This window comes from Perognathus longimembris, chromosome 1, assembly GCF_023159225.1.
Source record: "Perognathus longimembris pacificus isolate PPM17 chromosome 1, ASM2315922v1, whole genome shotgun sequence".
NCBI classification, from domain to species: Eukaryota; Metazoa; Chordata; class Mammalia; order Rodentia; family Heteromyidae; genus Perognathus; species Perognathus longimembris.
Genome location: NC_063161.1, coordinates 77,869,664 through 77,891,518, shown reverse-complemented (window position 1 = coordinate 77,891,518; position 21,855 = coordinate 77,869,664). Strand labels below are relative to the sequence as shown.

The 21,855-nt window shown below is 59.7% G+C and overlaps 1 protein-coding gene across 2 annotated transcripts in view; it reads left to right on the top strand.

Annotated features, from left to right (window-relative positions):
* The first annotated feature begins 8,888 nt into the window (after positions 1-8,888).
* Positions 8,889-21,855, top strand: part of Lfng (LFNG O-fucosylpeptide 3-beta-N-acetylglucosaminyltransferase) — a 30,217-nt gene continuing 17,250 nt past the window's right edge. Inside the window, exons 1-8 of one of the 2 annotated variants that reach the window (XR_007208502.1) lie at positions 8,889-9,320; positions 13,371-13,419; positions 13,781-13,880; positions 13,984-14,137; positions 14,851-14,936; positions 15,087-15,252; positions 16,375-16,460; positions 16,616-17,087. Coding sequence is in view for 1 of the 2 variants with exons in the window: in XM_048330250.1 (XP_048186207.1) it covers positions 8,889-9,320; positions 13,371-13,419; positions 13,781-13,880; positions 13,984-14,137; positions 14,851-14,936; positions 15,087-15,252; positions 16,375-16,460; positions 16,616-16,682 (1,140 nt within the window). In the remaining variant the exon portion in view is untranslated. Of the gene's footprint in view, positions 9,321-13,370; positions 13,420-13,780; positions 13,881-13,983; positions 14,138-14,850; positions 14,937-15,086; positions 15,253-16,374; positions 16,461-16,615; positions 17,670-21,855 lie in introns of those variants that run through there. The other variant, XM_048330250.1, reaches the window with a different exon arrangement.

Sequence of the window (21,855 nt, the reverse complement as noted above, 5' to 3'; positions counted from 1 at the left end):
CAGAGGCAGAGATGGGAGGCTCCTTCCTCGTGGCAGAAGGGAAGTTCTGTGATGGGAAGGAGTGAGGGGCAGTGGCCTGGCTGAGATTAGGGGTTTCAGGTCCAAAGGGGGCTGGGACTGGGAGGATGGCAGGGGCCAAACCATGGTGGCCAGGTGAAGGGGGCAGCTCAGAACCTTCTCTAGAATCTAGGGGTCATCTCTCCTTGTCTGGACAAGCTCCACCCTGCTCCACTCAGGACAATGTTGGCCATGAGGTTGGTATGGAATGGACTCAGAAAGATTCAGGGGATGGCCATGGGGGCATAGGAGGGTAGGGTGGCCCCAGACTTGATGGGGACCCTGGGGTGAAGGTAAGAGGCCTCTGGGTGTGGAGCGCTGGTGGCACATGCACACCTGTAATCCTAGCTACACAGGAGGCTGAGATCTGAGGACTGCAGTTCATTGTCAACCCAAGCAGGAAAGTCTGTGAGACTCCAATGAACCACCAGAAAACCAGAAGTGGTGCTGTGTCTCAAACTGGTAGGACACTAGCCTTGAGCTGAAGAGCTCAGGGACAGCGCCCAGGCCTCCATGGCTGAGGACAACAACAACAAAAAGAGGCTCCTGCTCAGCCTGGCCTTGCTGTCAGATGAAGGAGGCTCCCCCCTCCCCAAAGGACCTGGGGTTTGCCAGGGTCACCTGGCAATACCACTCTGCCCATGCCTGCAGCTTCCTCTGCATCCGAGAGGGCCTGCAGTGGAGGAGGGGGGAACACTCCACCAGGTGGTCAGCAGAGCCACCCACCAGCCCTGGGGAATCCTGGAGGGCCCTCCTCCCTCCCTGAGCTTCAGCTTTGTTTGCAAAAGGCAGCCAGGTGGGCCTGGAGCCCCTCTACCTTTTAGCCCTCGGGGCCCTTGGCATGGAGCACCTGGCAGCTGGCAGAGCGGCCTGGGCCGCGGGTGGGGGTGGAGGTGGGCGGGCCGGGCCGAGTGCAGTTTTGCTGCAGCCGGTTGTCTGTCGGTACTTGTCTTCCTGTTTTGCAGACTACCTCCCCCGCCACCCCAGCAAAGGAAAGCACCCCACCCCACCCCGGCCTGTCCTCCCGCTGCTTCCACTTGGGGGATCTGGGGTGACAGAACCAGGATGGGGGGAAGTTCTGATACCCCTGCCTCATGACTCCCTGGTACAGCCCCCCTGGGCTGCCTGGCTCCTGCCCCAGCCCCCTCTCCACCCTTGCAAGGCCATTACCGGATGCCCCGTGCGATCCTTCCGCTTGGGGCAGCCACAGTGTCCTAGCCCTGCCCTGGGGTGAACTCCTGCATGAAGGCACGAGCAAACTGCTCTGCCAGGCACATGCTGGCCTTGGGCCTTGTGCAGACCTCAGGCCTGGCGGGGAAACCCCACCCCAGAGCGCTGGTGGAGGATGGAGGCTGGGGAGATCCCAGCCACCTCTCTGTGGCCCCCACCGCGGTGTAAAACAACCTTTGCTGTGAGGCCCTCCCCCGTGCTGCTCATTGTGGGCTGGTTAGCATCTCTGGTCTCTACCAAATGCAAGTGACTTAGCATTGCTCTGTCCCTCCCCAATGAGACAACCAAAATATTTCCAGGCATTGCCAGGCCCTGGTGGCTCACGCCTGTAATCCCAGCTACTCAGGAGGCTGAGATCTGAGGACTGTGGTTTGAAGCTAGTTTGGGCAAGAAGCCGATGAGACTCTTATCTGCAATTAACCAGCAAAAAAGCCAAAAATGGAGCTGTGGCTCAAGTAGCAAAACATCAGCCTTGACTGCAAAAGCCAAGCAACAGCATGAGGTCCTTGAGTTCAAGCCCCATTGCTAGAAAATATATATCCAAATGTTCCTAGGACCATAATGGCCCCTGGATGAGACTCACTGGGTTGGGCTCGAGAGACAAGGCACATGCAAAGGAACTGGGGCTACAGAGAGAGAGGAACATGGGGAGGTCCTGCCTCCCACTCATGCTGTTGTCAGTGATACCTCTGTATCCCTCAGTCCCTGCGTGCGCCCCTGCCCTCCCTCTTCAGGTACCCCCAGCCTAAGCTAACGAGGGCGGGGGCAGAGCTCCAAGGAACAAGGAGAAAATAAAGACCTGAGGTGACCCCCACCCCAGTTCTCCCAAGGTAACAAAGCTTGGATGGACAGACAGGCAGACACATTCAGAGCTGACATACACCATGGACCTTCAGCAGCTTGCTTCCCTTCTCTCTCAAACCTTTTGTGACTTGTATTCCCCTGCTGTATCCCAAGGCTCCCGGCTTCCAGTCCAAGCTCATCTCTACAGGCAGCTCCACACTCAGCCTTGCCCTACCAATCCCCCAGGGCTCGCGCTGAAGGGCCTCTGTGCGGGATCTCCATCATGAGCCTGGACCCACCGCCAGACCCCACCAACCTCCGCCTGCCCCAGCGGCCCCCAGAACCCCCTCACCAGACTGACAACACACTCTGGGGACCAAGGCCTGAGGCCCGAGGCCCAGTGGAGTTCCTGGATGCCCAGCAGAGTTGAGCATGCAGACAACACTGGTGTGTGGGAGGGGGTGGCGTGTTGGGTAAAATGGGCAGATCAATGGACAATCAAGGTGGAGGGGGGCGGTGCAGGCCTGAGCACCCAGATGCTATAGTGGTCGCTGATTGTCTCCCCTGCTACATCCCAGCTCCCTCCCCTCAGAGCAACCTTGCTGTGTCTCCCCAACCCTGAAGAGGAAGTGATACTTGCCTTCTCTGAAGAGGAAGAGCTGGGGGTCAGGGAGGTATTCGTCACTCCTCCGTCAACACTTGGTAAGCACTCAGTGAGCATGCTGGCCTTGGTGCAGCTGGAACTCCCCTCCCACTGCTCGTGGGTTCCTGTCTTGTTCATGCGGGCACAGGGTCATGACTGGGGAAGAGGGGCATGCCTGGCAGCCCGACAGGCCCCAGCACAGCCAACCCATCACTGCCATGCCCACCCATGGCAGCCACACACAAGCCAGCTATTCTTGGGGAGACAAAAGCCAGCCAGGGCTGGGCGGCTCTGATGTTTCCCTGATGGGTGTCTGGTCTCTGCAAGACTTCAGGAAGTGGATCCCAGTGGTTGGGCTCTGTGACTGGGGGCTACAAATCAGATTAGTCCCGGCCATCCCACAGCCCAGCTGCCTCGCGGAGCCGCAGGGAGCAGGCAGTAGGGGAAAGGCCTTCTGCTGTGCCCGAGGCCCCAAGGCGAAGAGGCCTTCTCTCTATAGTTGGGTTCGGGGTATCACCTCACTCCACTCACCACCCATCCATCCATTTGCCCATCCACTCACCCACCCATCCATCATGTATCATCCATCCATCATCCATGCACTCATCTATCTGTCTGTCCTTTTGTCTACCCATCCATCATCTATCCATTCAATTAGCTGTTCATCCACCCATCTATCTATCCATCCATAATCCATCCACCATCTGCCCATCCACCGATCCACCCATCATCCATCCATCCACACATCCACCCATCCTCTCATTCATCTGTCCAGCCAGTGTTCACTTCACAAATACAAGGACCAGACCTTGGCCAAGCCAGTCCCTAGTAGGCATGGCCACTCTGGCTATGCCAGGCCCAGGGTTCAGGCCCAAGAGTCAGGCCAGCAGCAGTAAAGACATTACTTTTTTTTGGTTGGTCATGGGGCTTGAGCTCTGCCCCTGAGCTCTTTTACTCAAGGCTACTGTACTACCACTTGGAGCCACAGCACCACTTCCGGTTTTCTGGTGGTTAATTGAAAATAAGAGTCTCACGGACTTTCCTGCCCAGGCAGGCTTCTAACTGTGATCCTCAGGACTCAGCCTCCTGAGTAGCTAGGATGACACAAAACCATCACTTTACATATGCAGAGCACCATCCCCAAGCCAGCGTGGAGGGCAGAGCGACAGGTAGCAGCCACGTCCCAAATGCACAGTTAAGTGAAATCCTGAGCCCACAGTGAGCTGGGAACTGGCCCAAGACCACCCAGCACGCGGGCAGTGGTGAGGGGGTGCTGAGCAGAGTGTTTAGGAGGCAGGGCTAAGGGGACGAGCACTTCACTCACAGCTGGGGCTGCTGGTTCTCTGGCAGTGCCCACCTCAGCCAATGGGAATCAGCTACAGCCCTGTGTCCCCCCCTCCCTGAAGCCTATCCTGCCTGACAGCTGTACTGAGCTTCTGACCAGCCACATCCCCTCTGCCCTTACCCATCCATCCACATATGCATCCATTTATCCATCCATCCTTCTGTCCATCCATCTACCCATCCACTTATCCATCCACCCACCCATTTGCCTATTCTTCCATCCTCTCATCCATCCTCTCATCCACCCATCTACCTGCCCATCCCTTCCCTGTCTTCCTGCCCAGTGTTCGCTGAGCACTGAGCACAATGCCAGGCCCCGCCTAGGAGCTTCTGGGCTGGGCTACACTGGGCCTGTCAGCCATTCTTCTTCCATTTGGCTCTGCATATGTGAGGTGAGGAAGGAGTCCCACGTCCAAGCCCACTTTCCTGCCACTGTGTGAGGTGACTGCAGGGATGCTCTGGGCTCTGCTGCCGGCGGGAGGAGGCTGGGTCCTGGGACACTGAGCAGCTCACTGACCCAGAACAGCAACCAGCTGGCAATGGGCCACCTCGGATGGCTTCCTGCCCAGTTAATGGGTCACACATTATGTCTCCATAGATCTTCCAGGACCCCACAGGAAAGCTAGTGCTGGGGCCCAAAGACACCAGAGAGGAGAAGTGGACAGATGGGCCCTGGAGTCCCAGTGGGTCCAAGGATCCTAGGGTCCTGGTGGGGCAAGGGCAGGACCAGGCCATGTCTTCAGGACCTGGTGGGTCTGACTCCAACAGGAGTCCGCAGGCAGGGGTGGGGGGGCAGGGAAGAAAGGACCTCAACTCAATTTGATTACAATAGTGCCCCCCCTCCCAGAAGGGACAGGAACCTTCTGGACTGCCACAGGCCAGCATGGCCTTCTCTGATGACACCAGGGACCAATTCTCCAACCCATTTCAACAGACAGGTCTCCTCGAGTCTGGCACCCAGACGCCTGGAGTCCCAAGTCCCTGAAGAGGCTGTGCCCAGAGGAGCACACATCCTGGGCCCCAAGGCAAGAATGCCACTCTGCTGCAGTGCCAATGAACACCTTTTTAAAAATGGATAGTAGCCAGACACCAGTGGCACATGCCACAGGCTGAGATTCAAGATTGTGGTTCCAAGCCAGTCTGGGCAGAATCATCTGTGAAACTTCATCTCAATAAAAATAGCAAAACTCCGGGCTAGGAGCACAGCTCAAGCAGTAAAGCACCAGAAAACTGAATAAACCAGCTGAATGAGTATGAAGCCCTTAGTTCAAATTTCAAGTACTGAAAAAAAAAAAAAAGGTGGTAGTGTCATTAGTTGGAAAAACTGAGGCTCAGGGCATTAAGGCCACAGGTCAAAAGCAGAGAGGTGGCCCCTTAAGGGTTGGGAAAGTAATGGTCATGTGGCCTTCCCAGGGCTGGGTCAAAGGACAGCCAGCCTCCTTCCCAGTCCCCCTTTGAGGCTCAAAGGGGCTTTCTGGGTAACCTGGTCAGCCCTCTTCAGTCTGCCCACTCCCCGTTTCCTGTACCTCCACTCCTTAATTGGAGTCCCTGGAGGGAGATTTGGGGGTGTAGGGAAAGGGGAGTGCCTAGGCTGGAGCTGGGCGGGGAGGATGTAGGGGCAGCTGGCCAGCCACCCCCCCCACCTCTAGTTTTCAGACCTTAAGGAGTCACCACAAAATTCCATTCTCCTGACAGCAAAGAAATTGAATCATTCTCGCCAAAGCCGGCAGCCCCCACAAGAATGCTACAAGACTTTGCCCTGTGGTTCTCATACAAGTGACTGGAGCCATGTCCCCCACAAACCCCGCAGGCCTGGCTACAGGGAGCCCCAGGAAGCTCCGGGCTAGCTCCATGCATGAGCCACAGCACAGTGGCTCCTGGAACAACACTCTTGTCCCTGTCCAAGACTTCCTTCCTCCCTCCCTCCCTCCCTTCCTCCCTCCCTCCCTCCCTCCCTCCCTCCCTCCCTCCCTCCCTCCCTCCCTCCCTCCCTCCCTCCCTCCCTCCCTCCCTCCCTCCCTTCCTTCCTTCCTTCCTTCCTTCCTTCCTTCCTTCCTTCCTTCTTCCCTCCCTCCCTCCTTCCCTCCCTCCCTCCCTTCCTTTTCTTTCTGTCCTTCCTTCTTAGTGTGTGTGTGGGGGGGTTGTCGAGGGACTTAAATTAGGGTCTAGGCTCTGTCACTGAGCTCTTTTGCTCAAGGCTAGTGCTCTACCATTATGAGCCATAGTCCATTTCCAGCTTTTTTTTTTTTTGTGGTTAATTGGAGGCAAGAGTCTCATATACTTTCTTGCCTTGGCTGGCTTTGGCCTCAGGATCCTTAGATCTCAGCCTCCTGAGTAGGTGGGATTACAGGTGTGAGCCACCGGATCTCATCCAGCATCAGTTCTCTCTCTCTCTCTCTCTCTCTCTCTCTCTCTCTCTCTCTCTCTCTCTCTCTCTCTCTCTCTCTCTCTCTCTCTCTCTCCTCCAGGGGCTTGAACTCAGGGCATGAGCACTGTCTCTGAGCTTCTTTTGCTCAAGGCTAGCACTCTACCACTTGACCCACAGCACCACTTCCTGATTTTTCTGTTTATGTGGTACTGAGGAATTGAACCCAGAGCTTCATGCATGCTAGACAAGCACTCTACCACAAACCCACATTCCCAGCCTCAGTTTGCTAAATGGCCCTATGTGGCTAAGCCATAGTAGCTAGGGGGAGGGAGAGTATGAAAGCCTGTGCTGGGGGGCTTAAAGGAGCCCCACTCCCTGGCATGGGAGATTCCCAGGACTTGGTCAGGTGAGCATGGGAGGTGTGCCACCCTCCCTCTGGCTCTCTTGATGTAATGAATAAGCGGAGCAGGTAAGCCAGCCAGGGACTCAGGCCAGGGTACAGGCTGCCAAGTGGCCCAGGGGAGAGGGGGGAGATGAGTGGGAGAGAAGGTGAGGTGACAAGGAGAGACAAAGGTTTTCAGTGGCAATAAGGGCAGAGACCACCCCCAGGCTGCAGCTGGGTTGAGTGGACTACTTATGGACAACAGGTAGGTAGGTCCCTTTCCTTCTACCTCCCCCCCTCCCTCCCTCCCCCCCGCCAGCCCTATAGCCATGGGAAGCTGGGACTGATGGGGGAGGAGTTTACAGCAGGAGGTGACGCCTGGGAGACTTGTCACTTGGGCAGTCAGCACCATCTGCTCTGGCATCTGCCTACCCGAGGTGGAGTCTGCTAATTACCTGGGGCACGCAGGAAGAGGCCTGGGAACCGCCATCCCCATCCCTCCCCATCAGAGGGGCTGGGGAGGACCCCAGAGCAAATGGGCCGCAGCGCTGTCCCCAGGGACAGAGAGACCAGGCAGACATCTATTCAATAAGTTTCTTTCTTTGTGTGTGTGTGTGTGTGTGTGTGTGTGTGTGTGTGTGTGTGTGTGTGTCCTGGGGCTCATGGCTTAAGCACTGTTCCTGAGCATTTTTGCTCAAGGATAGCACTCTACAGCTCTGAGTTTGGCTTTTTAATTGGAGATAAGAGTTTAATGGACTTTTCCTGCTCAGGCTGGACTCACACCATGATGTTAGATCTCAGCCTCTTGAGTAGCTAGCTAGGATTACAGATGTTAGCCACCACCTGGGGAATCAGCAAGTCCTCCTAGAGCTCTATGGACCTTCCTAGAATTCAAGCCCCAGCGCTGGCCGCGTCCCCAGGTCGCTGTCCGGCAGCTGACTACAAATGCCACTCCCTGCAGGCGGAGCAGCTAAGTGCTAAGGAAAGTTTAGCTCGTGGTGGTCGCGGCAGGCGCTGAACTCCTGGAGATGGGAATGGGGGTGGGGACACCTTGATGCAGCTCGTCGGAGAGCCGGCCCCAACTGCAGTCTGGAGGAAGCGTCCGGCGGAGGCTCCTCCTGCTCCCACTCCGGGGACCCTCGGCAGCTTCCGGGCCCGGAGCCCCTCTCGCTGGCTTCCAGCGCGCATTCCTGCGCCCCCGCTCGTGCAGGGGGCGGCCCGGGCCCGTGGGAAGGGCCGGGGGCCGGGGGCCGCGTGCCAGGGAGGCGGAGCGGGGAGGACACACAGCTGGGTCACATCTGTCTCGAGCGCGGAAGGACCAAATGGGACAGAAGGCGGCCTTTCATCCCGAAAGGAAAGGAGAGGCCCTTAACTTTCTTCTGGTTGTGTGGCTCCTGACGGTTTCGGGGACCAAGCCGCACCCTTGTGTAGGGGGAGTAGGGTACACGTGCTTTCTCGCTGGACACTCGGGGCCCCACCTCGGCACAGGTGGCGACCCAGATTCCGGCTTGACGTTCCTAACGGTGGATCGCAGGTGCCGCCTCCGTGGGCCGGGTCAGGGCCGCCCCAAGGGGTAGGAAGCCGGCCGAAGAGAGGAAGTGCGAGCCTGTGGGGTGTCGGAACCGGGGCCCTAGTCCTAGCACTCGGGTCACCAGGCCAGGACGCTCCCCTCCGCGTTATCAGCTTGGGCCCCCCCCCACACACTTTCAGCGCATCCGGTGCAACCAGGCCCGAGCCCTCACCCCCCGGAGGCCCGCGGGGGGACCGGCGGGGCGGGGCGCGCACGTGTACAAAGGGGGCGGGAGCCGAGGACCCCCGGTGGGCCGTTCCCAGCCCCCCGCCGCGGTCCCCACGTGGGCGCTGCCCGGCTGGGAAGCGAGTCCGGAGGCCACGCCCACAGGGGGCCCGCCCTCGACGCGGAGCCAGTCAGCGTCTGGGGGCGTGGCCGGCGGGGAGGTTTAAGAGCGCGGGGCGCGGGTAGCGCGCAGCGCAGCTGGACGGTGCCGCGGGGACCGGGGTTCTCGGGCGCGCGGACCCTCAGGGCAGGGCAGGGCAGGCGCAGCGCGCGGCCGCGGGCCACCATGCTCAAGCGCTGCGGCCGGCGTCTGCTGCTGGCGCTGGTGGGCGCGCTGCTCGCCTGCCTCCTGGTGCTCACCGCCGACCCGCCGCCGCCCCCGGTGCCCGCCGAGCGTGGCCGGCGCGCGCTGCGCAGTCTGGCCGGCCCCCCGGGAGCGGCCCCAGTGCCGGGTCTGGGGGAAGCGGGGGCGACGCCCGGAGCCCTGGCACGCGAGGTGCACAGCCTGTCCGAGTACTTCAGCCTGCTGACCCGTGCGCGCAGGGACGTGGGTCCACAGCCCGGGCGTGCGCCCCGGCCCGCCGACGAACTCCCGCGGCCCCCGGCCGAGCCGCTGACGCCCCGGGACGTCTTCATCGCCGTCAAGACCACCCGAAAGTTTCACCGTGCGCGCCTCGATCTGCTGCTGGAGACCTGGATCTCGCGCCACAAGGAGATGGTGAGCCCGCGTTCCCGGGCGGGGCGGGGCGGGGCGGGTGATGGCCGGGCTGCGTCCCTATCCAGCTATGGAACTGGCTGGGGGGGTGGGCGGGCAGTGACGCCCATTCCTCGCCTTCAGCCCGGGTGCCTCCTGCGGCCACTTTTTCATATACCTGTGGAAGTGGGGGGGGGGAGGGGACGCCAGGCACCGTATCCACTTCACCGGCCAGGAGCCAGTGGTGCATGCTTGTACTTTTAGCCACTCAGGAGGCTGAGATCTGAGGATCGCAGTTCGAAGCCAGCCTGGACAGGAAAGTCCCTGAGCCTCTCATCTCCAATGAACTTCCAGAAAGCCGGAAGTAGAGCTGTGGTTCAAGGAGTAGAGGGGCTAGCCTTGAGCAAGAAAGAAAAGAAAAGCCCAGGGACAGTGCCTAAGCCCTGAGTTCAAGCCATAGAATTGGCAAGAATGCTGGATGGTCAGCATCCATCCTTCAGCTGATGTTACTCCTGCAAATGTTGGAGCAAAGTAGGGTGTTACTTCTCCCCAAGCCTCTTCAGGTAGGGCTTCAAACAGATCCTGGCTTATCTACCTTGGGCTCTTTGAGGGTGAAGGGAGGCCAGGAGCAGTAGACCCCTGAGTTGACCCCTTGAGTATTCCTGTTTGTGTGGGGTCAAGTCACTGCTGGGTCCGGTGTGGGGGAGGGAAGGGGGGGCCAGTAAACACACAGCATGCACTAGGTTTCTGGGCCTGTGAGGAGAGGGTCTCCCCATTGTACAGTCCCTTTGGCCTAGAGCCTTGTGCCTAGTCTCTTTCCACATTGAGAACCAACATCCCCCCCAATCAGTCACACACCACTTTTAATTTTCCCTTGAGGCTACAGGAGGACGGTTGGGGCGGGAAGAAGGCAGAGTGTGAGCCCGCCAGGGGGAGTAGGGGAACAGACTCAGAGGCCTGGGGTATTTGGCATGAAGGTGGGGGTCTCAGAGAAGACCCTACTTCTTCTCTGTTCCAGCCCTACAGACCCAGGGCAGTTTTGGTTTAGTTCAGTCCTGTTTGGGGGCAGTCTTGGTGAGCTCCTGACAAGGCCACAGGGTGGGCAGGGTCCTATCTGGTCTCAGCTGGGGAGGGGTCCTGGGAACCCCACTGGCAGCCTCCTGGGAATGAAGCATCCTTTTCCCAGGGGCTCAGCGTGCCGGCAGGAGGGGCAGTGGGGGCCACGGGTTTTGTTTGGTGGCCGGGCCGTTAGGACGGCTCTCACGCCGGCCCCTTGGGCAAGGTAACAAAGCGCCTTTCTCCAGCCCAGAAAGGCGTCGGGCCTCTTGTGTGCAGCTATGCGCTCCATGGGAACCGCTGCTGGCGCGCTGGCCACTCAGGTTGCCTGGTGATGAGGGGGGCCTCTGCCTCCCCCCCATGGCCCTGACTGACAGCCCTTGTAGGGCACCATCCCTGAGCCAGGAGCACCCCGCCTCCAGCATTTGGTCTCCTGCTGTGTGACCTTGGGCAGCCTCCAGCCCCTCTCTGGGCTGCCTCCAGCTCCGACCACCCCTCGTCTAGGAAACTGGGGGCTTTCTCTAGCAGAGGGAATGAGGTCAAGGGAGTTGGGAACAAGTCTCCGCGGGGCTGGGCAAAGTGGGGCCAGACCTAGAGCCTTCCTGATCCTGCGTCTTCCTGAGATTGTTGCAAAACCTGCAGACTTGGGGAGTCTGGGAGGCGTTGGGGTTTGCCACTCTACTCAGCCGTATGTACCTGACAGGGGCTAGGTGAGCCCCCATCTCAGCTAATGCACACAGCAAGTGCCCCCCCCCCCGTGGCATGTTGTGGGCTGGCGGGGTCTTTGGAAGTCACAGGAAAGGCTGCCCCCCTTCCCCCAATCTGCAGGGTCAGGCAGAGAGACTGTGTAAGCCAAGAGAGCATTGCCTGATGGGAGGGAAAGTTCTGGAGAAGGTACCCTTTCAGCCAGGCCTGGAGGGGTATGGAGCACCCAGGTAGCATCAGCGCGGGGTCAAGGGGCAGCTTCAGGAAAAGCGGGGTGCAGAGGGCCCTTGCCCCCCCACTCCTCCCCCCACCTTCCCAGAGCGCACCAGGCTGAAGGCTGCCACCGACAGGGCCACAATGGATGGGGCAGAACTTGGCATCCTGTGTTTCTTTGAATTGCAGTTCCAGGAACAATACTGCTTCCTGTGGGTGCCCCCCCACCGCCTGCCCCCGGCCAGCCCTGCAGCCCTCGCTGCCCTGATCTTCCTCCTTCAGGGAAGTTGGGGGAGGTGCCAACGGGGGTGGGTCCCTGATCTGGGGTCTGGCCAGCGGCTGGTGCTTACAGCTCTGACCCACGAAGGTCCCCAGCTTGAGTGGTGCACACGGCCCAGGCCTGTCCCAAGAGGAAGGGACACACACAGCCTGTGCCTGGTGCCTGGCTCTGCACAGCCCAGCTCGGTTGCACATGTTTTACAGAGGAAACTGAGTCTGGTGCATGCCCTGCACCCTATTCCCCAGGCTGCCCTGTGTGGGGGACACGGGTACCCTCCAGCCCTGCTCCTCCAGAGTTAGTCTGGAGGCCTCCCTGCTCCCCAGCTGAACAAAGGTGACTTTAATCTGTGTAGCCTTGGGCTGGGGTTTTTGGGCGGCGGAGCGCGGGAGAACAGGCTTGAGCTCACTGAGAAAGCATTTTCCTTTAATCCCGCGCCACAGCGGAGCGTCTGCACGGGCCGGCCCTCTCCACCTCCCACGGCATTCCTGGCCTAAGATGCTGGGGTGCGGGCAGGGGGCTGGGTGCGAGTCTGTACGTGTGGGCCGCCATGGGTGTCTGTTAGGCTCTTGAAGGAGGGGTGCAAGTCTGGCTCACACCTGCACCTCCTCTGGGCCTTGCCAGAGAGGGGCATCCGATCCTCCGGTCCTGCAAGGAGTCTGGGCTGCCCAGTGGGGTCCTCTCCCCCCCCCCACTCCACCCCCCTGCCTCCATCCCCAGTTGCTGAAGCCACCGTTGGACCTGTTTGTGCATGGAAGGAAGTAGGGGCCTGGTTGGTGTGGGGGCCCCTGCTGTCTTTCCTCTGAGCATCCCCCTTCCGCCCCAGGCTTGCACTTTGAGGGTGCGGCAGGCGGCACGCGCTGGGCGGGCCAGCCCAGGAAGAAATAGGAACATTCCTGCCCGTGTGCGGACCGGCCCAGGCGGGCGCCGGCAGCTCCTGGCCCCGCCCCGGCGGCCCCCTTCTCTACCGCAGAGCCATCCTGGCCCGAGATGGCCCCGTGCCGGCACTGGTGGAGCCTGACAATGTCTTTGGGCAAGGCTTTCCGTGAGCGGGAGGGGTGCCCCATGGGGGCTGGGGACAGGAGCCATTTCCTGCCACCCCTCCACTGACCAGCACAATTGAAGAACCTGCCTGGGCCGCTCGCGCCTAGTGTGTGTGTGTGGGGTGTAGGATTGCGCCTGGCCGGTGGCCACGCCCCTGCCGGGGACCTCATGTCCAGCCCAGCCCAGTTAACCAGGCCAGCTGTATGGTAATAACTGCCCGGCCACTCCTGCTTAACTCGGCCGAGTTAAGGCTGCCCTGGCCCAGGACAAAGCTGGCGGACAATGCCTGGTGATTCATCCTCCCTCTGGGCCCTTTGTCTGCCCGGGCTTGGCAGCCGCCCAGCGGAGGCCTTTGTCCCCGATCTGAGCGTTGGAGGCTCTGCTTCCCAAAGCCGACCTCGTCCGCCCCTCCCGCTGCCTCTGAAGCGGCAGGCCGCAAGCTGAGTCAATAAGGGTGTGTGCCGGCCAGGTTCACGGGCCAGGAAAGTCAGTTACCTGGCGGGCAGGTGGGGCAGCCCACCTGGCTCGTGCCTCGCTGCTGCCCAGGTGACCTTGGCCCAGCTGCCAAGATGGTGGAGCGGGGGCCCCAGCCCAGCTGCCACTCACACCTGGCTCACTCTCTGCCTGTGGGGAGACTGGGGTGCAGAGAAGAGAGAGGAGAGAGGAGGCGTACTGAGCCATAGGTGTAGAAACTTTAGAGTGCCCAGTTGTGACCCCTCACCCTGCGCCCGGCCCAGGGACACAGAGCACAGGGCTCACGGTCTTGTTTCTCATTGTAGACCTTCATTTTCACGGATGGGGACGATGAAGAGCTGGCCAGGCATACGGGTGAGCCCCGGACTGGGGGTGGGGGTGGGGGTAGGGCTGGGCTTGATCCAGAGCAAACTCCACCCCTGCAGGGGCTCTGAGGGCCGTTTCCTCCACGCCCCGCCCCGCCCCACCACTCGGGGGCTCCCCATTCTCATGTAGATAAGTCCTTTTCAGTCCCTCGGGCCCTTTGAGCCCAGCAAGAGGCAACAGGTGGCGGGTACTGGGAAAAAGCTGGCTGAATGGGGAGGGGCAAGCCGTCAGGGGCGGGGGCAGCGCTGGGGGGAGGGTCCACCAGCCGGGAGCTCAGCACTGGGGTGGGGGAAGCCCCTGTGGATCCCACCAGGACCCCAGGCTCTACGGTGCCCTCTCCTGCCCCCAGGCAATGTGGTCAACACCAACTGCTCAGCTGCGCACAGCCGCCAGGCACTGTCCTGCAAGATGGCTGTGGAGTATGACCGCTTCATCCAGTCCGGGAGGAAGTGAGTTGGTCCCTAGATTTCCCCACTGTCCCCTCCCCCCACCCCCAAAGCCTCCTGTGTCTCCTCCTCCTTCCCCTGACCTGTCCATGCTGGCTGCCTGCAGGTGGTTCTGCCACGTGGATGATGACAACTACGTGAACCTGCGGGCGCTGTTGCGGCTGCTGGCGGGCTTCCCGCACACCCAGGACGTGTACATCGGCAAGCCCAGCCTGGACCGGCCCATCCAGGCCACCGAGCGCGTCAGCGAGAACAAGATGGTGAGTATTGCCCCATTGCCCACCTACAACTGTCACAGGCCCCTGCCCACTAGAAAGGGGCAGGTGTTAGGAAAATGGGCAGAAAAGGAATAGACCAGACTCCATTGTCAACCGCCGAAGACTGTTTATTGCCAGCAAGGACCACAGACCTTTGCACGGACATGGAGGCTGGGTTTATATGGGTCTTGTTTTATTTTATTTTATTTTTTGCCAGTCCTGGGGCTTGGACTCAGTGTCTGAGCACTGTCCCTGGCTTCTTTTTGCTCAAGGCTAGCACTCTGCCGCTTGAGCCACAGTGCTACTTCTGGCTTTTTCTATATATGTGGTGCTGAGGAATTGAATCTAGGGCTTCGAGCATGCTAAGCAAGCACTGTACTGCTAAGCCCCTGTATAGGTCTTAACAAGAAAGCAGAAAGTAAAAAATAGGCTATGGTCTCCTGGGGGCCAAGGGTGGTGTCCGTGGCCAGGCCCAGAGTGGAATGCTCCACCTGGGGTGAGGGGCTTTCAGCTGAGCCACGGTTGGCAGGTCCTGCCTGCAGACAAGCACCGGAGCTTGCACCTGGTGTTGTGCGTGACCAGGGGGAATTCGGCAGGAGTCAATCCTTCATATTCCATCTTTAGATATACAAAAGATCGGGCTGGGAGGGGAGCAACGTGGAGTTATGGAGACCCCATTGCCTGGGGTCTCACCACACTTCCCTCCCTCCCCCCAGCGTCCCGTTCACTTCTGGTTCGCCACCGGTGGGGCTGGCTTCTGCATCAGCCGAGGTCTGGCTTTGAAGATGAGCCCCTGGGCCAGGTGAGTGCCCACACAGGTAGGGCTGCCCAGCCGGGGAGGAGGGGTGGCTTCCGGGAGAGGGCTCAGGGCAGGTGGTTGGGGGCAGCAGGCAGGAGAGCCTTCATCCCCACAGAGCTGCGTGGGCCTCACGCTTTCCCCTCCCTCCCACAGTGGCGGCCACTTCCTGAGCACCGCGGAGCGGATCAGGCTTCCAGACGACTGTACCATTGGCTACATCGTGGAGGCCCTGCTGGGCGTGCCCCTCATCCGCAGCGGCCTCTTCCACTCCCACCTGGAGAACCTCCAGCAGGTGCCCACCTCGGAGCTCCACGAGCAGGTACTCCAGGAAAAGGACGAGGACAGGCAGGAGGGGGAAGGAGGGCCTGGAGTCTTCCTGTTAGTTTTTTTTCCCTCTCTCTCATACCTCTAATCCTAAAATCTGAGGACTACGTTTCAAAGCCAGCCTGGGCAGATAAAAACCACAAGATTCTTATCTTTGATTAACCAACAAAAAGCTGGAAGTGAAAGTGTGGCTCAAGTGATTAAGCACAGCCTTGAGTAGAAACTGGAGGCTCCCAGTTCAAATCTCAAGCCTAGCACAATTTTATTTATTTATTTAGACAGTCCTAGGGCTTGAACTTGGGGCCTGGGCACTGTCCCTGAGCTTTTGTGCTCAAAACTGGCACTTTACCTCTTGAGCCACAGTTCTAGTTAAAAAGTCCTATGGCCTTTCCTGTCTGGGCTGGCTTCAAACCACAGTCCTCAGATCTCAACCTCCTGAGTAGCTACAGTTACAATGTGAGCCACTAGTGTCCCGATCTACAAAAGCGTTTTGGGGTACTGACGCTTGAACCCCAGGCCTCACTTGCTAGGCAAGTGATCTACCACTTGAGCCACACACACCACCACTCTTTTTTTTTTTTTTTGCTTTATTTTTTCAGATAAGGTCTTCATGCTTTTTCCCATGGCTAGCCTTGGACTAGGTCCTTTCTTTACTCCCCAGTAGCTGGGATTACAGGAGTGCACTACCATGTGCAGCTAAACTTTTTTTTTTTTTTTTTTTTTTTTTGGCCAGTCCTGGGCCTTGGACTCAGGGCCTGAGCACTGTCCCTGGCTTCTTCCTGCTCAAGGCTAGCACTCTGCCACTTGAGCCACAGCGCCGCTTCTGGCCGTTTTCTGTATATGTGGTGCTGGGGAATCGAACCTAGGGCCTCGTGTATCTGAGGCAGGCACTCTTGCCACTAGGCTATATCCCCAGCCCTCAGCTAAACTTTTAAATAGGGAGTTCAGGGAGAGCCCCAGTGTTGGCTGCCACTGGACACTGAGGTGACCACTCCCCCAGCTTTCCCTCTGGACTTGGTTCCCAGGATCTGAGGGGAGGGCAAGGCCAGGCTTTGGAATCACCCGTACCCTGGAGACACAGGAGACCCCCTCCAGCATCACTGCCCCTCCTTCCTAGGTGACGCTAAGCTATGGCATGTTTGAAAACAAGCGGAACGCTGTCCACGTGAAAGGACCGTTCTCTGTGGAGGCTGACCCATCCAGGTGAGACCACAGGCAGGGAGAGCTTGCAGAGGGCCTGTGTGCCCCAGGACCACGTCCCCCGCCCCCCGCCCCACCCCCCGCCTATACTGCTGGGCCTGTCTGTGGGTGCCTGGCACTCACCCCACACAGACCAGCCCTCCGCTCTGTGCCCGCAGGTTCCGCTCCGTCCACTGCCACCTGTACCCGGACACACCCTGGTGTCCACGCAGCGCTGTCTTCTAGCAGCCGCGGCTGAGGCCCCATCCCTGGGCACCCCTGGTATCCATAGGGCCCAGGGACCCATGTTGTGCACCCTGGCCTTGGCATTCAAGTCTCCCCGGGGCCGGGCCCATGTGAGCCCACCCACAGCTGACTGCTGGGCAGTCCTGCTGGGTAAGGAGGGAGAGGTGGGAGTGCCCTTATCTGCCTATCCGCACTGGGCCGGCTCAGGGCGCCCCCCCCCCCCCCGGCTGGGCGTGGGCTCTCTCTCTTGGCACCCTGGGTGCAGCCAGGAGCCGAGCATCCTGTGCGCCTGCCTGGTCCAGACCCCAGAGCTGTCAGTGACAGCTCTGCCCAGTTCCAGGCCCCAAGTCTCTGGGTGACCAGGTGGCTGGCCAGCAGTGCTCCCCTCCCAGCCTCCCTGTGTGTGTGGGAGGGGGTCTCCCCCACCCCAGGTCCTGCCTTTGTCTCCCCCACAGTGCTGGGGGAGTCAGAGCTGAGAATCGTACCTCCTCTCCAAAGCAGAGGAGAGTCGCCCATAGTGGGCGTGGCTGTAAATATTGTGACAGTATTTTTTTACTGTGCTGTTTTATTTTTTTTGAAAGGGGGAGGGCAGAAGGATGGGGGTGGTGGGATGTTTGTGTGTGTGTTTGTTTTCAGGGGTGGGAGGGGGGAGGGTCTAATTTTCTCTTTTTTCTGTGGATCAGAAAAAGCAGAAGCCCAATTTGGGCAGATCTTCATTTGTAAAGGTGACCCAGGAATGTCAGACACTGTATTTATGCCTTCCAGTATCTGGAATCCCCCCTCCTGAGCGCCCCCCCCCCCACCTTGCTCTCCTCCCAGACAGCCTAGGGGCCCAGCGTGGCTCACCTGGGCTCACCTGTTGTGTTGCATGTTTTCTTTGCAAAGATGTGGCCAGAAAAGCAACTGAAGGGGGAAAAGCTCTCAGGGAATGGAAGCGTGGTTGCTATGGTGACATCTTCGCTGTGAATAAAGGCGTTCTTTGCAGAATCTGGGGTCCTGGTCTTAGCTGGAAGCTGCCCCCCCCCCTCAGTGCTCAGAGGGGCTCTGGGGCATCCGGATGAAGGGCTGTTTGGCTGGTTTGCTGTATGGGGGTGGGTGCAGGGGTGGGGTAGAAAACCCTCCCTGGAATAAGTCAGCTGCTTTGGAGTAAAACTTGGGGTCAGAGTAGCTGCTAGCTGGGAGCCGGGGCTCAGCCAGGCCAGGCCCCTCTGCTGAGCTTCCAGGAGGACCGTCAGGGCTGGTCAGCCAGTGCTGGCCTGGGCACAGGCGCTGGGTGTTCAGACCTCCCCTCAGCAGGTCTCCATCTTCATAGGAGCCCTGGAGTGTTCCATTCTGCACACAGGGAAACTGAGGCTCAGGCAGTCTGGCGGCTGGGCCGGTAAACAGCCTGGCAGGTTCCTTTCCCTAATGCAGCCCTGACTTAGCCATATCCTCGCATCTTCGTGGGTTTGGGGACCCAGGAGGGCACGGGTGGCAGCTGCTCTGACTCCACCCAGCAGGTCAGGAGCTGGGGGCTCAGTCTTTTCTGGTTTCCAAAAGAGGGAAGCGCTGGGGGGGATGGGGGATCCCCACCCCTCCCCCTTCCTTCCTTCTAACTTCCTCTTCCCTCCACCCTGCTGCCTCCGTGGGTGCCTGCTGTGGCTGGTCCCCACCCCACGGGGGGCCCTAGGCCTGGCTCCACTACTTCTCTGCCTTCCGCTGCTCCAAGCCTGCTGAGCACCTGTGTCCTGACTCAGTCTCCCCCTCCTGGCCAGCCTGGCCCCATGGTGTGGGCAGTGACCAGGGCAGGAGGGGGAGAGAGGACCCTCAGCACCACAGTGCTGACCACCTCCCCCCAGGGCCTGCGGTGTGTGGGGCTGGTGGAGATGACCACCACCACATGATGGGGTGACTCAGGCCCGGCCTCTGAATGAGGAAGCTGACACTTGGGGGTGTGAGGGGGTGGGGATGGGGTGCAGACAGCAGCTCTGGGCCAGCTTCCTGTCTGGGTGAGTCAGGCCTCCTGCCCTCTGCCCCCACCCAGTGACTGGCTTCGGCCTCCCCCTGGAGCTGGCACACTCTGGGTGAGTTGTGGCAGGGCCCGCGGCCAGGTCAGCCCCATGGACATGCAGCGTGGCCCCAGCTTGAGCAGGGGGAGCCCCAGCCTCCCGCTCTGAGAAGCAGGGGTACAGGTAATGCAGGCATGTGGAGGGGCCTGGGAGGCCTTCCCGGGAAGGGGCTAGGGGGAGCTGTTTCAGAAGGGAAGGCTCTGGGAGGAAGTGAGCCAGGCTGCGGGGAGGGAGGCAGCTGCACCCCACTCACTGCCGGCACTTTGTCACCCACCTCCAGCGGCCCCCCCCCCCCCCCAGCCACCAGTCTCAGTCCACCTCCAGGTCCCTCCCCCTCCCCAGCCACCAGCCTCAGTCCCTTGGGCTTTGAAAAGTCAAACCACAGCCTAAAGGTGGCAAAATGCAGCCTCCAGCCTCCAGCTTCCGCCCTCACTGGCTGTGGCAGCCAGAGCAGGCTGAGCAAGCAGGTTTGGGGGAGGCTTGAAGGGAACTTCCCTGCCTAGTGTAGGGTGTGGGGTCATGGGGCTGACTTCCTGGAAGAGGCACCCCTGGCTGTGGCAGGGGGGTGGGGGGGGGGGAGTGAGAGGAAAAGAGCTCAGTGCCACACAGGCAAAGGCTGGGGGTAAGGACAACAGCTGAGACTGTGGCCCCCTTAACTCCTCATCCCCAGCTGGCAAATGTGGCTGTCCCTAAATGCCCACACAACGGGAGCCGGGCTCTTCTGCAGTCCTGGGGTCCCAGGGGCCAAGACCAGCCATCTTTTTGCCTGTCAGAAGTGGGCCAGGCCTGCGGGCCCCGAACCATCTGTGCTTCTGCCCTCCCAGCCTTGATGGCTGCCTGAATCCAGAGCTGCACACACAAGATATTTGTGGAGCTGGGAGCCAGGGGCTCATAGGAGGCTGAGATCTGAGGATCACAGTTCAAGGCCAGCCTGGGAAGGAAAAAACGTCTCCCTGGGCAGGAGGACTCTTATCTCCAATTAGCCACCATAAAACTAGAAATGTGGCTGTGGCTCAAGTGGTAGAGCACTAGCCTTGGGCACAAAAGCCCAGGAACTGTATCCAGGCCCTGAGTTCAAGCCCTAGGATGGGCACATACAGAAAAAACACTTGAGAGGGCTGGGAATATGGCCTAGTGTAGAGTGCTTGCCTCATACATGAAGCCCTGAGTTCGATTCCCCAGCACCACATATATAGAAAACGCCAGAAGTGGCACTGTGGCTCAAGTGGTAGAGTGCTAGCCTTGAGCAAAAAGAAGCCAGGGACAGTGCTCAGGCCCTGAGTTCAAGCCCCAGGACTGGCGAAAAATTAAAAAGACACTTGCGTACCCCTTGGAGGGACTCCATGACCAGTGGACCACTTCCAACTTGGCCTTTTGAAATTGCCCATGTGTTGCCGTGGAGTTTGGGGGTGTTGCTCTCCTAGGTTACCCTCCCCCATTTAGGTCTGGGCCCCCACCCATGCCACCCGCCAAAGTCTTTGGGCACCACCTGGTGGTATGAACTGGCAGCTTCCCCCGGTGGGAGTGCCTTTCCTGGATCAGGGGCTGGGGAGGAAAAGGGACTGCAGCCTGTGCTCCCAGCACCCCCGTGGACATGCTAACATCCATTTCACGTAACACAGGGTAATGGGGAGCATCAGGCCGAAGCAGCGTTAGGCGTTAGGGTGTCCGTGTCTTTTTCCTGACACCTCTGTCCACCCCCCAGCTCTGGGTCATGGGATCCGAGGGCCACAACCCTCCTTCCCAGTCATTGGGGGGCTTGGAAAGCAGGTTAGTGGTCGGGTTGGCTGCAGGTCTCTTCTCTGAGGGTGCAGTGCCCCCTGCTGGGCACTTCGCTTCTGAACCCGCTCTCACTGCTGCTCTCAGCGCCTACCTATGGCTCCCTCCTCCGGGGCCCCATGGTGCGGCCTGCAGCTCCTGGTTGCCCCCACTGGCACTGCCTCCCATTCTTGCAGATCTCCCACACTTGGCCCCCATCTCAATGGTCACTGCCTAGGCCTTGCCCGCACCACAGCTGCAGCCCCCCAAACTCCTTGCCTCCAGTGTCCCCATCCATAGCTCCTCCCACCATCCCGGCATCCAGGCTTCAATCACAGCTTCAGCTCCCACGCCACTCCCTACTTTGCATATAGCTGGGAAGAGCAGTTGTGCCCCCCTCCCCCAGCCTGGTCTTACTTGAAGGTCCCAGACCCTGGACTTCAGGGGCTCTCAGGAGACACACCCCCCCCATCCCCCTCCTGCAGCCTGGTCTCTGCTCTCGAACGACCTTGCCTCAGATCTCCTGCAGCAGGCACAGAGCCATCAGGCAGTCCAGGCCCACAGCTGCCAGCCCCTCTCACTTTGCCCATTCTCTCCTGCATCCACTTTCCTCTGCTAGCCAGCCCCAGTGGCTCACAAGATCTTATTTCTCATCCAGCATGTGCACACACACATTCCACACATGTGCATGTGCATTCACATGCACACACACAGTTGGATCTGGTATACCCAAAACAGTCCCCTTAAGTAAGCCCCAGGAGGGTCACAGCCTAGCTCAAGTTCCATGGCTGCACCCCAGCACCTGCAAGCGTGTCTGCTTAGCTGCTGCCAGGGGGCCAGCCCTGGTTAGGAGCCAGGTACAGAAAGGGCAGGAAGTGCCTGGGGCTTTTCCTTGTGGTGGTGGCTCTCACTGCAGGCCTGGCTGCTGGGCACCTGTGGCTCACACCTCATTCTAGTCCTGAGGATTGTGGTTCAAGGCCAGCCTGGGCAGGAAAGTACATGAGACTCCAATTAACTACAGAAAAGCCAGAAGTGGGACTGTGGCTCAAGTCGTAGAGCACCCAGGCTCTGAATTCAAGCCTCAGGACATGGTGGCCTGGAGCCTTAAGGTTACCCCAGCTCAGCGCCCTCTGTCTGCCTCCCTAGGTCCCTTCTCTGGAGCAGCTCAGCTGGAGAGCAGTGGGGCAGGAGAGGGGCTCTGCTCCAGGACCTCCTCAGGTGCCAACTTGTGCCCGCCTGCATCCCACTGTGCACCGTCTGGGACACAGCTGGGCAAAGGAGGCTCCCCCAACTCCTGACCATCTCCCCAGGAGTTGGAGATCATTACAGGGCTATAGGGAAGGCAGCGCTGGGCACCCCTCATGTTC